General features: G+C 58.1%; 6 protein-coding genes across 6 annotated transcripts; 3 read left to right on the forward strand and 3 right to left on the reverse strand.

Moving 5' to 3' along the window:
* Positions 1–243: 243 nt before the first annotated feature.
* B0H64DRAFT_372130 (uncharacterized protein) lies at positions 244–1,476 on the forward strand (the record flags this gene model as incomplete). The annotated part of the gene is made up of 2 exons (XM_062802209.1): positions 244–932; positions 1,059–1,476. 2 exons carry the CDS (start codon positions 244–246, stop codon positions 1,474–1,476), a joined length of 1,107 nt encoding a protein of 368 aa, XP_062660204.1.
* Positions 1,477–1,914: 438 nt separating this feature from the next.
* Positions 1,915–4,464, reverse strand: B0H64DRAFT_390091 (uncharacterized protein). Its single transcript, XM_062803373.1, has 4 exons — positions 4,017–4,464; positions 2,640–3,951; positions 2,413–2,579; positions 1,915–2,354 (listed from the first exon to the last, which is right to left on the reverse strand). Exons 1-4 carry the CDS (start codon positions 4,418–4,420, stop codon positions 2,132–2,134), a joined length of 2,106 nt encoding a protein of 701 aa, XP_062660205.1. The 5' UTR covers positions 4,421–4,464; the 3' UTR covers positions 1,915–2,131.
* B0H64DRAFT_390093 (uncharacterized protein) lies at positions 4,465–5,838 on the reverse strand. Its single transcript, XM_062803374.1, has one exon. The coding sequence runs from the start codon at positions 5,764–5,766 to the stop codon at positions 4,897–4,899; it is 870 nt and encodes a 289-aa protein (XP_062660206.1). The 5' UTR covers positions 5,767–5,838; the 3' UTR covers positions 4,465–4,896.
* A 1,931-nt stretch (positions 5,839–7,769) lies between these two features.
* On the forward strand, positions 7,770–9,425 carry B0H64DRAFT_372132 (kinase-like domain-containing protein; the record flags this gene model as incomplete). Its single annotated transcript, XM_062802210.1, has 1 exon — positions 7,770–9,425. The coding sequence occupies one exon, from the start codon at positions 7,770–7,772 to the stop codon at positions 9,423–9,425; it is 1,656 nt and encodes a 551-aa protein (XP_062660207.1).
* A 1,080-nt stretch (positions 9,426–10,505) lies between these two features.
* B0H64DRAFT_321106 (Nicotianamine synthase) lies at positions 10,506–11,564 on the reverse strand (the record flags this gene model as incomplete). The annotated part of the gene is made up of 3 exons (XM_062800490.1): positions 10,506–10,823; positions 10,896–11,249; positions 11,322–11,564. The coding sequence occupies 3 exons, from the start codon at positions 11,562–11,564 to the stop codon at positions 10,506–10,508; spliced, it is 915 nt and encodes a 304-aa protein (XP_062660208.1).
* A 1,093-nt stretch (positions 11,565–12,657) lies between these two features.
* On the forward strand, positions 12,658–15,175 carry B0H64DRAFT_106828 (uncharacterized protein). The gene is made up of 2 exons (XM_062797738.1): positions 12,658–12,940; positions 12,992–15,175. The coding sequence occupies exons 1-2, from the start codon at positions 12,817–12,819 to the stop codon at positions 15,043–15,045; spliced, it is 2,178 nt and encodes a 725-aa protein (XP_062660209.1). The 5' UTR covers positions 12,658–12,816; the 3' UTR covers positions 15,046–15,175.
* Positions 15,176–15,407: the final 232 nt, after the last annotated feature.

Raw genomic sequence — 15,407 nt, forward strand, 5'->3', positions numbered from 1 at the left:
CCCCGGTAATCCAGGGAGTCTTCCCCTTTCGGGATTGCTACGGACAGTTGTTGATTTCGAATGCGAACGCTTTCTTTATCAGCAGCAGTGGCTCAAAGAACCCTAACCCCTGCCTACCTCCCGGGTTACCCCTGAACGACAACGACTCCTTTATCACTTCGACAAGGTGTACGTGTTGAATCCTTTGGCTGTGTATATAAAACAGCAATAGGAATAATGACCATAGCTAAGCCTTAATAAACAATGCCCACCCCCAACCCGCGCGGTGAGACCCAACAGCGACCACCACCCATCATCCACATTGCTAGCATTCACACGCTACAAGATACCACCATGTGTCTCCTCTACATCCCCCAACACCCCTGGTGCCACTGCCCCGACCCAACCGCCGTCGACAGCCGCGGCAACCCACGCTGCGGCCACCACGTATGGATCGACTCGACCAGCGTCGCCCACCTCAAGCCGCTGACCTCCCCAAACCCCCACGACACCCACGTCGGCGCCCTCCTCGCCCGCATCCCCCGCCCGGCACCCCACTGGGACCACTGCTCCCTCTACCGCGCCACCCACCCCACAACAAGCACAACCACCACCACCTCCAGCACTACAACCTCCACCTCCACCACCACCCAAACGCCCACCCGCCAACACCGAAAAGAAAGCCCTCAAGAACCCCCCGAACTCTCCTGCCCCGCAACCCTCCTCCGCCAATCCCGCCGCCGCGGCTCCGACCGCGGCTACAAGCGCTTCTACCCCTGGGACGGCCTGTGCGCGGCCTGTGACCGGCCGAGGAGCAGCAGCAACAGGAGCAACAGCAGCGGTAGCGCCGTCATGCGCTCTTCTGGCGGTGGAAGTGGGATTGGGTTGGGGTTGGTGCCGCTGAGGGCGCATTGGGTTGAGGCCGGGGTGAGGGCGGGGACGGGGTTGGGGGGGTATGCGTGTGGTTATGGGGGTGGTGGTGGTGGTGGTTGGTCGGGTTCGAGTTTGGGGTTGGGGTCGGGGGGTGGTTTTGGGTTGGGGTTGGCTGGTGTTGGTTCGGGTTCTGGCTCTGGTTACAGCCCTGGTTCCAGTTCCGATTCTCGCTCCCGTTCCCGCTCCCGTTCGCGGACTGTGAATGTGGGACGTGCCGGGGACGATGGGTGGGAGGACTGGCAGGGGCTAGTTGCAGACGGGTATGAGACGGTGGACGGGGAGGCGGTGGATGCGGGGCTGCTGAAGACGATTGCGGGCAGGGAGAGGCGCGCTCATGGGGTGTTTGTCCATATGGTGGAGGAGAAGAAGGGCCGGGGAAGGTGGGTCGTGTATGAGGACCGCTCGGCCGTGTATCTGATGCCGGGGTATTATGATCCTGCGCTGGTGGGCGGGGACGGCAGGAAGAAGATGGGGGTCGCCTTGTCGGCGGCGGCTTTGGCCAGTGTGGAGACGGTAGGCCAGATCACTGAGCGCTGGATTAAGAGTAGGAAAAGAACCATGTAAGGGGCTGGCTGCTGCTAATCCAGAGAGTGGTAGTTACGAATATCTAACTCCTTTGCAAAAGAGGAAACACTACCTACTTACTTTGATTTGGAGCACCCGAATACAACTGTCACTCTATTTCATCAAGGCCTGTGTTGAGCATAACCATGTCTAGTGTTGGAAAGTCCATCAGTGCCTCTAGCAACTCTTCAAACACCCCTAGTGTCATGTAAGTTCATGTACTGGCCAACAACAGGGCGCACGGTTTAGATTGGCGGAGATCCTGCTAGGACGTGCCCAAAGGTTTACCTTAGATGTCCTATAGTTTGTCTCCTAAGGTTGACGCAGTCATTTGGTTTACTTATCCAACAACTCCCAGCGTGATATGGTTGTAATCTAAGTCTTATTCACCTTTCTCGTCATCCGGGATGGTTGTAGCCACACGGCCATCCACACATTGCCTAAAATCGGACCAAGTGATATAATTGAGAATGGTCTATATTGTCTTTACTTCCCAAAACATGTCCATGCGGATGACGCCCCGTTAACCTTCTATCGACAAAGTTGTTGGATATAAAAAGTGGCCAGCCTGGGAGAAGCCATCCAAAAGTAACACCTTCAAGTCGAAAGAAGTCGGCACAGTACCTACATCTAATAAATATTCCTTTCTTCCCTCCTACCGATGCCCCCGTCGTACCTCTTGAAGATACGGCGGCAAATCTGGTCCATGTTGTCGAAGGAAGTGCTGCCGCACAAGGTCTCGTCTATCTGAACTGTATTCGCACACATCACAGCGAACAATTTCGGTGACGGGAAGGTGTTTCTTCTTGTGCTTGGACAGCCCGGACGCCGAATGGTATTCGCCTCCGCACCCCGGATGTTCGCAGCGGTAGATGCACCTTGGGTGTTCTGATCAGCATGTCATGTCTGAAGAGTGGTTGCAAACCCTTAACTTACTGTTTCTTTCTTGTGGGACCGCCGTCGCCCAGCTGCCTCTCGGAGGGTTTGCGGCGTTTATTTTGTTGTTCGGGCTTGCTGCTGCTTGCTGCCGTCGAGCTGGGTGACTGTCCCAATAATACCCAGCGGGCAAACTTGGCCTGTCTGTCCCCGCACGTCAAAAACTCCTAGCTCTTCGGTCAGCCGCGCTCCGCGAAGCCTAATGTTAAGTTCTGTGGCCGTCTTACCTTGGATATCGCGATCAAGTAATCCTGAACCTCATCTTTCGTCCCGAGCAAACCGAGAACGACAAACCTCTTGGCTACCGCCAGCAGTGCTAGGAAGCCAGCATCGTCTGTCCCGACTTTCTTGAGGGGGTCGAAGAACTCCCTCCGAAGCTTCCTCTCTGTCTTGGAGCGCTCTCTAGCCCATGCTGATCCAGTTCTGTTGTGTGCTGCCGTCTTGCCGCTACCAGAGAATAGGTAAAAGCCATCGCCCCAATCGCTAGCAAAGGCCAAAACAGCGAGGAAGGTGACGGTGTTTCGCAGGTTGATGGCTTTGCAGTCGAAAACTTCGTCAGTGACCGGGAAGCGATAAAAGCGCTGGCCACAGGATGAGGAGCTTGGCAAAGAGGATGAAACTGGCGAGGTGTGACAATCAGAAGGGGGCTGATTTGACGCCGGACTGTGGCCTCCCAACGGGGGGCGATGGAAATGCGGCGGGTTGTATCCGGGGATGGGTTGATCCGGGCCACAAGATTTGGAAAGCTCTCGAGGCTCGATGTTCATTGGGCGCAGGTAGGGGTCGCCGTCTCCAAAGCGACAGAGCTGAGAAAAGTTGAATTCTTCGGCGGTGCGTTCCGTTATATTCAGCACGTCGTCTTCTAGACTGGAGGGTGGGGGGCCAGTGTCGCCTGTGTGGGATACATCGCCGGGAATGTGACCCATCTCGGTGGCAGTGATGTTTGCTGCTTTCTTCAGGAACTGCGACGTATTGTCCAAGCCTTCTAGTCCAGGGATGGCTTGGGAGAGCGAGCCAGATGCAGCCCGTTCTGGCTGGGTCGAAAACATACAACTGGAGGGCCACATCTCGGACGCCAAGGTATCAAATACACTTTTCTCATCCACGTTGCCGATACAATCTCTCCATCGTTGCACCCCTAACAGCACCTGAGCGTCCTCCATCCGCTTCTGGCGCACCAGGATCCGGGACATGGCGTGTGATAAGCTGGCGAAGGCGAAAATCTCCTCAAGAGTGCTCGGACAAAGGCCATCTAAGACGTCGCGGTAGACTAGGGTTCCACAATCTGCTAACGCTCTGGAACTAGGAAACTTTGAGCGAAGCCTGGACATTGTAGTTGATGCTGCCCGGGATGCCACCTCGTTGAAGCGTCGGAACTCGGCCTTCATACCTCTCCTCAGAGACCCCAACCCCCTCCAAGCTTTGCCAACATCCCCCGTCTTTTCAACGGGGAAATCGAGATCCGGCTCGGAACCGAACGACTCATCGAGATTGGGCTCTGCCGGGAGGTCAACTTGGATGCTGCCATGAATCAACGCGCTGGCGCCGGTCAGCACCGTCCCGTTTTGCGAAAGGGGTGATAATGCTCCATCAAGAATACTCACCACTGGTGGTCATCCCCATGTATATCTAAGTCCTTAGGATAAGGGTCATCGTTGTTAAGGCCTAAGTCGGTAGCGCTCGACCCCCCGCGGAGTCCGCGCTCAGGAAATACATCGATGAGATTCTCGAGCTTGTCCAGAAATGTCAAGCCTGCGGCCACGCCGTCAATCTCTGCGATAGCTCGGTTTCTCGGTTCATCTGAGTAAATTCGGAACCTATCGCACGGGAAGGCGAAGGGCGAGTCACGGTCGGCAAAATAGCTTTCTATGCGATAGGATCGCAGCCACCAATCAGGTTCGGACCCAAATCCAGGAGGCCGGCAATCGGCCATGTCAGCGCCACGCGAGTCCAATCGGTCTTCGGCTGGGCAGCTGGACGAAATGGCCTGGGCCGAATACCGGCACATGGTCTTGGTCTGCGGAGAGGGGGAAACTTGCAATCGGAAACCGGATGGGACTCGACAGAGTTAAATAAAAATGGCCTGGCGGTTTGGACATATACATAAGGTACATAGGTACTGGGCGAGGACAATGCAGACAAGAGGGGCAGGACAACACCATTCGCTTGACCGCCCCCTGGCGCACTTGTCCTGGCGCACTTGTCCTGGCGCATTTGTCCGGTCGGATTGCCCTACCACGCAGTTCCGTTGCCTCTTGTCTCGCGCGTTCCTGTCCAGTGACGTCGTTGTCCTGCCACCTCTGCCCCGTCACATTGTCCTATCACGTTTGTCCTGCAGCTGCGGCCGCCCCCATCGAGGTAGGCGGTGAGGAAAAAATGGAGTTGGGCGTTCTGAGGTGGCTGCATTCTCCCCGACCTCGAGCCGACTACCCAGTTGGGAGGAAGTGCCAGCCCGAGCCCCAACAATCCCCCAGCAACACGCCCTCATTCTGCCGACGCCACCACCCCTCCTTTCCTCGCAGCCGCGGCCATCTCCTCCCGAATCCTGGCGTCGCAGACACCCGGGTACGCACAACCGCACCCGATCTCGTCCCCCCTCTTCACGCTGCGCATGGTGATCGAGTAGCGGCCCTGCCTCGGCACCGTGCGCCCGCCGACGAGGTCCGTCTTGCGCGGCCGGATGGCGTGCGTGTAGCCGTAGCGCGCCGCGCCCGTCATGAGCAGCAGCGAGCGCGCGGGCAGGAGCACCTCCCACACAGGGTGCTGCTCCTCGTCGTCCGGCTGCCGGTGCTGCTCGCCGGGGACGGCGGGAGAGGCGGAGGGGGGGTCGGTGGTGCCCCCGTCCTGCTGCTGCTGCTGCTGCTGGACCGATCGCTTCGGGAGACGCATCTTGCGCGCGTCGTTGGCGCCGGACATGCGGAACTGCATCGGCACGGCGCTCCCGAAGGACAGGCTGTAGAGGGCCTCGCCGAACATGGAGTGGGTGTCGACGTGCGGGGGGATACCGCTGCCGGGAGGGTAGTACTGGACGGTGAACTGGTCGGGGAGAGGGCTTTGGACGGGCAACCGGGGGAGGAAGCTGGTGATGTAGGCCGGAACGGGGGTGAAGCGTGTCTCTGATGCTCCGAACGTGGTGTAGTCGAAATGGTAGCCGAAATGCTGGCTGATTCGCTTCTTCAAGTTCCCTTGGATTTCTGAGAGCGGATCTTGGGCGTGAAAAGCGTCAATCATGGTCGCCTCATCATCTTCGGAGATGAATTCCTGGATGAGCATTAACCCAATATCATCCCATCGTGATATATTAGGGTTTGAAGGGTCAACTGTGGGTGTGGGCGTGCTGTGTATGAGTGCCATCCTTTTCGGTGTCGTGCATTGTCGTGAGGGCGAAGTGGGACTTCGAGTCCGATTATATTAAGTACTAAGATGCCTTGGTTGGAGAGATAGGTAGGTACCACCTAATTATGTTAAACTAAATTTTCAAGAGAACTCGAAAAGCCTGGCTTAAAGGGTTAGGGGTAAGTTGCCGCACACCGCCTGCTCACGCTCCCATCTTCAGCCCTAACCCTTAATATATCCCATCAAATCAAGCGAGCCCCTAAATACACTTCATCCATGACAGGAAGTTTGCAGGAGCACGGTGGTCCTAACGTAGGAGGTTGCGGAACGGATATGGGGGGGGGCGCCAGAGCAAGGGCCGCCCCGACCGACATACCTACCTCCACGGAGTGGCTATGGGAGCCCTTGCACCATGTAAGTATGATGACCCAAATGACCGCTTATTACTGAACAGTGAAGGCCTCGCCTGCAATCGAATAGTTATATCGAGCCAAGAGGGCATAAAAACGAACCTCCCGTTTGTTTCTCCAATGTGTTGTGAATACGGCCCTAATATATTAGAGTCTCTGGTCTTATTGTCAGTACGAGTATCCAAACCGTCATAATGACACGTCGGGAATAACCCACTCCTTGCATGTAACATAGTGATCTATCTCAAATTGTTGCAAGAAATACTGTTTCCTAGACCAATCCAATCAACCCCACAATTTCCGAAGGCAAGCATCTGGCCCATGATCCAGACGCAGGCAGTCCCACGGCATGTGCCAACATTCCAGACCGCATGCCTCGCAGTCTACCCGCGTGACGGGCATGCCTTCGCCAGACTGACTAACATATATATGACCCTCAATCTGGCAGGTCGACCAAGACTTGCCCATAAAAACAGTAATCCTCTTATCCTTTACAGGCGGGTGGTTGGTACTGCACCACCGGGAAGGGCTGACATTGCCTGTCCCACCGTGCACTGAGCTCCTCACGGCCACGCAGGTGAAGTGGTTGTTGATAGCCTCTTGCCTGCAGACGCGTGTGATGGAATCGTACTCGGAGAGGGTTGTGGGGAGATATGTGGTCCAGATAACCTACACCACACTCTATCGTTAACGTAGTCGCCCCAGGGCTAAAGATCTGAGGCGGGGAGGCTTCCAACGTACCCATGGGTCTTCATAGCTGCCATACCCCGTGTAATGGCGACTCCTCGGCCATTTCCTCTGTTTTGTGAGGCCCTCGCTTCCAGGCTGGTTGCTGTGGCGCGTGCGAGGACAGATTCCGCAACCTGGAGGCGTTGTCCCGGGCTGGTATCTGTCACCAGGTTGTGGAGTCATGGACTGTATAGACTGCATTGAATATGCAACGCAGGAAGTGAATGACTAATAATGGGCCAATGTATTGAGACTTGAACACGACGGGGATGGGTTGGATCGATGAGAAGGGCGACAACACTTGGACTGGCTAAGCAGACGGGCACCAGACAGGCACCGCCGTGTCTGAAATATACTCTCACCATGTCCGCCGGTCCATTAGCGTATGTGACGGGGAGGGACCAAGGAGGCTCGGTTTAATTTCAGAGATTTGTGACAATATTCTGTCACAGTCGGGAACCCCGTTCAGCGGCAAGACACAACGCCACCGAAGTTTCGCTTTTGCAGCCGTTGCGATGAGTTCCCTTGGGTCCAGTCACAGCCAGACATGCAAATGCAAGAAGCAGATATGATACACCAGCTTTCAAATCCTCAAGCCCCATGGCCCCCAGCCACGCCGAAAGAACAAAGGAAGACAACTAGGCATACAAAGCCATTGTAAGAAACAAGTTTCAACCCCACCCCTGGCTTGTTAGAACAACAAAGGAAATTGCGATGCCAAGACCAAACGGGCTGAACATTCAAGCCATTTAAACGAGTTGAGTGTTGAGACTTCGGCATCAGAGTTTCAGGTTCCTCACTCAAACTACCTAGCCAATGCCAGTAACCATAAGCAACCACGACTCGAACAACCAAAACATCTCAAGCAAGCCGCACAAGACAATGGAGAACCCCATCACTCCACCGGGGCCACTGACGTATCCGTATCATGCGGGCGTTGGAATGGAGAAAGAAATAAACAACTACCATCCTGGCGGATTCCACCCCATCCTGATCGATGATGTCTTAGATAGCCGCTTCAAAGTGGTAAACAAGCTAGGCTGTGGTGCTGAAGCCACCGTGTGGCTTTGCAGGGATGTAATTCTGGGTAAATGGCGTGCCATCAAAATCTACGCGGCCGAATCCTCCCACGAGGACCTTGCCAGCGTGAAGCTAACCCGGCCAAACCCGGAACAACCATCTATCTTGGCCACATCGCTTGGGCACTTCTGGGTCGTCGGGCCTAACGGCCGCCATCTCTGCGCCGTGCAGCCCCTCCTGGGGCCTCGGGTATCTGATGTAGCATTCCATTGCCGGCGTGAACCCATGTTCCTTAGAGATCTCTGCCGACAGCTGGCCAAGACGGTGCACCTGCTCCATAAAAAGGGGTTCTGCCACGGCCGCATCCACCCCGGCAATCTCCTGTTTTTGGTCAACGACACCATCCACGAGTTGACCGAAAAGCAAATTAACGCCCTTGTTGGCGGTCGGCATCTCGAGCGAGTGTACCGAATCATCGCTCGGCAACGTCGGGACCGCGACTACGACAGCGACTACGAGAGCGACTACGACAGCGAATACGACAGCGACTACCATGCCTACGAGGTCGCCGACTACTACCCGGGCTACTACCCGGAGCTGTGTGCCGAACTCCACGCCCGCCAGCCCGGCTATGAGTGTAGCTGCAACGGCCCGACTTCCGCGAGGTACAACCACCCCTCGCTGCCCGCCGGCATGCCCAAGTACGCCCTCCGCCCGAAGCCGCTCAGCATCCCTGCCTTAACACCCGTCGCCAACGACCGCCGCATGTACACGATGCACACCATTGCCCTGGCTGACCTTGACACTTGTGTTAAGTACACTCCCGACACCAACAACACCAACAACACCAACAACACCAACAACAATACCAACAACGCCACTCCCGCTCCCACTCCCATCCTCACCCCCCACCCCCCCAACGGCTTCGCCGCCCCCGAAACCTGGGCCACCACCAACCCCCCCAGCGACCGTCCCGACCCGCGCGCCGGGGACGTCTGGTCGCTGGGCGCGGCCATGTTCGCCGCGGTCTGCGGGATCGACCCCTTCTGCGACAGCGGCCGGGGCGGGTGGTGCGTGCTGCGGTCGCTACGTTCCTACCTGGGCGCGCCGCCGACGGGTTGGGCGCGGGGCTGGGGCCCCGCGGCGAGGAGGAAGGTTGCGCAGGGGGCCAAGGTGGAGAAGAGGGTCTGGGGGGAGAGGGTGAGGAGGGAGGAGATGTGCGGGACGGGGGATTGGATGGAGGAGAGTCTGTTGGTGCGGCTGAGGTTTTTGGCGTGGACGGTGGAGGAGGAGTGGGATGAGTACGAGGAGTTGGGTTGTGATTGGTTTCGTCACATGCAGACGGGGGAGGATGGGGAGGATCAGCTGGAGTGTGAACCGTTTATGAGCAGGGAGGATATAAGGTTGTTTGCGGACTTGTTGGGCAAGATGTTCCAGTGGCGGCCGGAGGACAGGATTAGCATGGAGGAGGTGGTGAACCATCCCTGGATCAGGGATGGGGATTCAGATAGGGATTAATAGTGTTCTGATGGGAGGCTTCAATTAGGTACCTAGTAAACTATAGAATTAATGTTTTGCTTCATATTATCGATTGTGCTTTCCTCTTTGGTGACTTGTGAACCGTTTATTATGAAGGTCAAGAGGTGTCGTCTGTGATATCCCGACAAATAACCGCCGACTTTGACAGGGGTAGAAGAGCTGTGACAAGGGATGGTGTATCTATCATCCGTTCCGAAAGGTTCCCCCACGAAGACTGGTTCCATCTGCCAGGCAGAGTGACTGACAACCGCAACAAGGAAGGGCTGATGGCCCCACGCAAGTTATTTCGGTCCAAGAGTTACTACCTAGGTACCTAGGTATGTACACATGACTCATGAGAGGGAGGGAAAAGTGAGAAAAGCTTCGGGGGCGGCGTTTGCGGGGGTTCAGACCATACCAATCACAAGCCAGGATGCGACTGATGCCATTTTGGGCTTCCCAAGGCGTCGGCGTGCAGCAGGGCTGTCATGACATTAGCTGAAAGCTCTCCAGGTATGGACCACGCCACAAGACGGGGGCGTGGGGGGCGAGTTGACCAGTCTTGTCCGGGCCGTCCCGCTCGTCTTCCCACACCCCGCTGCGATCACTGGGCATCCCCTCCACATCTCTCCTCCTTGTGCTCGTGCTCTTTTCGGTAAGCCGCGGGCGGCGAAAGTCTCTCATCGTCACTTCAGACAGCGGCTGGCACTCTCGAAGTTGAAGCGAATGCATGCCCACAACCACGACTTGAGACTTGTTGTCTGATTGCGATATGTTTTGTGCTCGTAAATGCTCGTCTCAAATCCTTTCAGCTAATTCCTTGGGTAGGTACTTTAATCTCATGCCTGACATCCGTCTCCCATCACCGTGTTTGAACTCTCCGCGCGCCCTCTATTTCTCGTCAAGTGAATCAAAAATGAACTGCAATGTAACCACCGAAATCGGTCAGCAAAGACCCGTCGAATATGCCATCCCGCCTTTTCCCGTTGCACCTCGCCCAGCTCTAGTAAATGAAATCCCCGCCCTGCCGCCCGCAACCCCAAAATGCCACCCCTCCACGTGTAACCCACCCACCAGACCCTACCCCCTCACCCTCGCCACAATAACCGAGTTCACCACCTGCCCGTACGGGTGCACGACGACGCAGCACTCCAGCCTCTTCAGCAGGGTCTCCGTGGCGAGATCGACCTCGGGGTAGAGACAAGTCCGCAAGCCCCAGCTGCTACGCACGACCAGCAAAGCCCCGGGCCGCATGCGATCGACCACCTGCAGCACGATATCCTCCTTCTCGGTCTGGGTGATGCCGACGAGCGCGGCCATGTACACGACGTCGAACTCGGCGAGGTCCTTGTCTCTCGAGGTGGCCTCGGCGCAGATGAACTCCATGCCGCGGCCGGCCTCGCCGAGGGCGAGCGAGAGGGTGAGCGAGGCGGCGATGGCGCCGGAGTCGTAGTCGACGTTGAGTATCACCGGCTGCGCGTCCTTCGTCTCGGCGTTGGGGGTTGATAGGCTGGTGAGCAGTGCATCCTGCTTGAGGGCCTGTAGCAGGCAGAGCGAGGTTAGGGGCAATGGGCCAGAGCCGATGAATGCGACGCGGCGCGGGGCGGTCTTGGTGGCGGACAGGATGGAGCAGAGCTCTAGCCGGGTGAGCTCTTGGTAGTTTTCGTAGTAGGGGAAGGTCTTGAGGCGGGCGAGGACCTCTTCGGGGGTCCCCTTGGTGGCGAGGATGTGCTCGGTCCAGTGCAGTTCGAGGCAGGACTCGGCCTGGGCACAAATCTGGCGGAGCGAGGGGAGAAGTGCCTGCACGCGGGCGTGGGAGAGGACCTATTTCGACTTGTTAGCCGTGCGTGGCGTGGCCGTGGTGGTGCTGCCAATGCGGCCGGTGGGTGGGGGTACCCTGTCGACGACTTCCCGGTCGTGGATCTCGGAGCAGACAGACACGAGGTTGCCAAGGAGCTTGTTGATGGCAATGCCCGGCCGGAAATGGGGGAGTTTGAGCAGGTCGGAATGGGTCTCGACAATGCTCCGAACCAGCCATTGGACCTTTTCGGTCCTCGCGTCGGCTAATTGGTCGTGGAGGACGTCGGCCTTCTCGACGATGGCGATGGAGTCGTGGGAGGCGCAGGGACAGGGTTCCATTTTCGCTATAGGGCTACCGAACCGCAGCCACGAAGGAAGGAGAGACATCCTGGGAGGAGGACGCCCTGGGTTTCCAGGGAGAGTTGGTTGAGTATTTAACGATTTCAAGGTTCGACCGTTTGGGGGGGTTTGGGGATGGATCCAGGGGTTCTCGGTCAACAAGCACTAGGCCACGCCGGCGTCAATCCGTCCCAACTCGATGTGTCAGGCAGGCAAAAAAGGAGAACGAAAGGACGAGGGAAGGGTGGGAAAAGACAAACAAGGTCCGAGATCACTGGCTATATTTCATGCGACCTCCACGCTTGCCCGCGCATCCCACGGCAATGGGGGGGGTCCGACTAGGCCCGCTAGAGTGGCAGTTCGCACTTGCTGGCGTTCCATCCCACTCAAGCGCGGCATTTTGCGGTGTCCACACTCGGCGCCTGACTGTCTGCCCAATTCGACGATGCGGAACGCTGCAGGGCTGGTGCAGGGCAAGACTGGGTTGCACCTCGATGGGGTGCTTTGTCACTCTTGCCAGGCCGTTGGCAGTTGGCAGTGTGCAGTTGGCCGCACTTTTGGCAAACAATGCCAAACAATCGGAAATCCGGAGGGGGACGAGGGGTGGCCATCAAGGTCCTCGGCCGTCAGGGTTCTCACGAAATTGTTGAATTTGGGAAACCGTCAAGCGGCGCGACTGCCAACAGGGGATGGGTGCCTGACTGCCTGCTCGGGTGGACTGGCACAGACTGGCGTGACTGGGAGGCCCAAGCGGCCCGGTTATCAGATCATCTCGTTGATCGCAGTGGAGACCATCAAGGTTCTCAAATCTCCGTTTGCCGCACCCAGATTCCCCGGCTGCCCCTTCCCGCCCCTGCCACTGATTCGTTTGTTCCGGCTTTTTGTGCCTTCTTCCACACAATCTCATTCCGGGATCGGGCGCATCCAGCGGTGAACCGAACATGCCAGGGCTGCCAGGCTGCTCTAAAAGCGAGACACGGTTGCCTCACCCGACTCGGGGGCCTTTGTTTTTAGATTCATCTTTGTAACTAATTCTGCCGAGCGAGCCTGACTTCACATATTTGACCACTTTACACGTTTTTAATCTCTCCATTTTCTCGAGTCTCCAGTACCGAGTCTAGATCTTTCTCGAGTACTTCCCCTACTAGTAGTCTCCAGTGCCGGTCACGCCATCCATCATCCATTCCTCACACCATCATCTCTGTCTCACGTCAAAGTCCACGCCGAGACTCGAGGAGCCACCATCGCCGCCATGGCTGTCGGAATACTGCCGAGTCAGGTCAACGGCTGGCCCCCGAGGTGCGCCTTCGACTCGGATACGGACTCAACTTATCCGCCTTTCCACACGCCGCCCTCGCCCTTGAGCGCCGTCAACGGTAAGTCGCATCTCATGCCCGACGCGGAGACTATTCGTTGACGCATGACAGGACCCAGTAGTCTCTCCCGCCCCTTTTTCTGGGAGATCGTTCCACTATGCGATCTGTACTCGATCGTTCACATTATCCTCTTACCCAGTTCACTACGACTGTCATACAACCAACTACCGCTGCGTCCCGGCAGCAATATTAGCGGGGTCAATGGAGCCAACGGCCAACAACCACACTCAGAACCTCCCTCTCGCTTCATGGACGCTCTCACAAACCTCGGCCTCGGCCCATCCAACTGGGCCCATGCCGGAGTCTCCGTCTTCACGGCCATTCTCCCCTCCACAGACGGCTATATCGCCCGCTCCGACTTTCTGCGCCTCCGTCTCCAAGACTTCCCGTTCCCCATCTCCAAGATCCAAGAATGCATTGCCGCACCCAAGAAGTACACATCATGCAGGTTGTCCTCGTCGTCGGCCAACTCGGAGGACGGATTGGCCAGCCTCATCGAGCAGGCAGCGGGAGTCATCCAATGGGGCGACCTCGAAGCTTCGGTCTCCATCCTCGACCTCCAACATTATCTGCTGGGATTGACCCACGAACTGCGGGATCGCCTCAACAATGCGCCCTGGCTTACCTCGCACCCCGTTGCCCGCAAGCGGCTTGCCCTGATACGAGGTCGACCCAACCTCACCGCCGGCGGGCCCATCTACCGCGCAGCCCGCGCACTAGGCCTCGACCTTGTCATCATCGACGACGAAGGGCATTGGCTGCAGCCCAACACGGACGATAACCGCCTGCACCGCGAGGCCTTCATTGCGACCGACATGACCGAAGACGCTGGGGTCACCGACCGCATCATCTCCGCCATCACGCGCTACCCGCTCCCCATCCACGGCGTCTTCACCCTGTCCGACAACTTCTTCGTCACGGCCGCCCGCGTCGCCGAAGCGCTCGGCCTCCCCACGAGCCCCGTCTCCGCCTTCGAGACCTCGGTCGACAAGTACCGCTCCCGCCTCCTGCAAGACGCGCCGGGCCACACCGCCCGCGTGACCAGCGTCGACGAGCTCAACACCCTCCTATCCACCCCCGCCAACGGCACCAACCCCGCCTTCACGCCCGTCTACCCGCTCATCGTCAAGCCCACCAAGGGCTGGTCCTCGGAGTGCGTCAGCAAGGTATCCTGCCGCGACGACCTCGCACTAGCGGTGCAAAAGGCGACATCCCGGCACGGCAGCGCCGCCGTCGTCGAGCCCTTCTTCGACGGCCCGGAGATCGACGCCAACTTCGTCCTGCTCGACGGCGAGGTCCTCTTCTGGGAGGTGGCCGACGAGCCGCCCTGCCAGGCCGACCGCCGCGACGCCACCGTGCAGGACACCTTCAGCCCGGAGGCGCTGACCCTGCCCAGCGCGCTGCCCGACCGCGAGCAGGCCGTCGTGCGCGACACCCTGCGCGACCTGCTCGTCAAGGTCGGCTTCCGCACCGGCGTGTTCCACGTCGAGGCGCGCGTCGTGCGCTCGGGCTGCGAGTACCGCGACGTCGGCGGCGGCGTGGTGGACCTCGCCCCGAAGACGGAGAGCGGCGCCGCCGCGGCCGGAGGAGGAGGCGACAAGGCCGCCTGCAAGCTGATCGAGATCAACGCGCGCCCCCCGGGGTACCGGGTCAGCGTGCCGTCGCGGCACACGTACGGGGTCGACTTCTTCGCCGCGCACATGCTGGCCGCCGTCGGCGACCACGAGCGGCTGCGGCTGGCGGCGCGGTCGTTCGACCACGCGGCGTGCGAGGGCCGCACCAGGGGCGCCCAGTACTGGTCGCGCCTGGTGTACGTGCCCGTGCCTAAGGCGGGTGTGGTGAGGTGGGCCTCGGGCCTGCCGCCCTGCGAGGAGCTCAAGAGGCGCCGGCCCGACCTGGCGGACAAGATCGTGGTGGCGGTGGATTACTGTGTGCCGGGGGAGAGGGTGCGGCTATACACGGACGGGGCGAGAACATATGCTGCCCACTTCTTGGTGTGCAGTAGGGTGAGCAGGCGGGACGCCATTGAGGTTGGGGACGAGGTGTTGAAGGCGTTCAAGATCGAGGTGGAAGAGGGTGACGAAGGGGGATGCAAGGGAGCTTGAGAAGTGGGGGCTGTCAAGGCCACCCATACTTTCCTTATTTTGCCATCTCTGGCGCTGTTTTGGGTTTGGGAGAGGGGAAGATGTGGGAACACACAAACTGGAAGTTCTGGAGTCAGGTTGAGCCAACTGCTTTTTATGTGATTACCGATACAGTAGAACTTCGTGCTTAGACTGATTACAGCTGTTTCATTATGGGCTAGCGAAATGGGTCAAAGTCTATATAGATTGCGGATTACACCAAGGCTCCAAATCTCATCACCTAACGGGTTGCAGCGGAGGGAGCAATGGAATGGATAGACACTGTGGCACGCTCTCTGATGGCGCTCGTACGAAATAGACCGCTTTGCTTTGCTTTGCTTTGC

This window comes from Chaetomium fimeti, assembly GCF_033439085.1.
Source record: "Chaetomium fimeti strain CBS 168.71 chromosome Unknown B0H64scaffold_3, whole genome shotgun sequence".
NCBI lineage: Eukaryota > Fungi > Ascomycota > Sordariomycetes > Sordariales > Chaetomiaceae > Chaetomium > Chaetomium fimeti.

Excerpts from the sequence above, each read along its gene's own strand:
- B0H64DRAFT_390093 (XM_062803374.1), bottom strand. The coding sequence starts at position 5,766 with ATGGCACTCATACACAGCACGCCCACACCCACAGTTGACCCTTCAAAC.
- B0H64DRAFT_106828 (XM_062797738.1), top strand. The coding sequence starts at position 12,817 with ATGGCTGTCGGAATACTGCCGAGTCAGGTCAACGGCTGGCCCCCGAGG. Across the intron at positions 12,941-12,991 it reads GCCCTTGAGCGCCGTCAACG|GACCCAGTAGTCTCTCCCGC; the intron begins GTAAGTCGCATC and ends GACGCATGACAG.
- B0H64DRAFT_390091 (XM_062803373.1), bottom strand. The coding sequence starts at position 4,420 with ATGTGCCGGTATTCGGCCCAGGCCATTTCGTCCAGCTGCCCAGCCGAA. Across the intron at positions 3,952-4,016 it reads CATGGGGATGACCACCAGTG|CGCGTTGATTCATGGCAGCA; the intron begins GTGAGTATTCTT and ends GACCGGCGCCAG. Across the intron at positions 2,580-2,639 it reads ACTTGATCGCGATATCCAAG|GAGTTTTTGACGTGCGGGGA; the intron begins GTAAGACGGCCA and ends CCGAAGAGCTAG.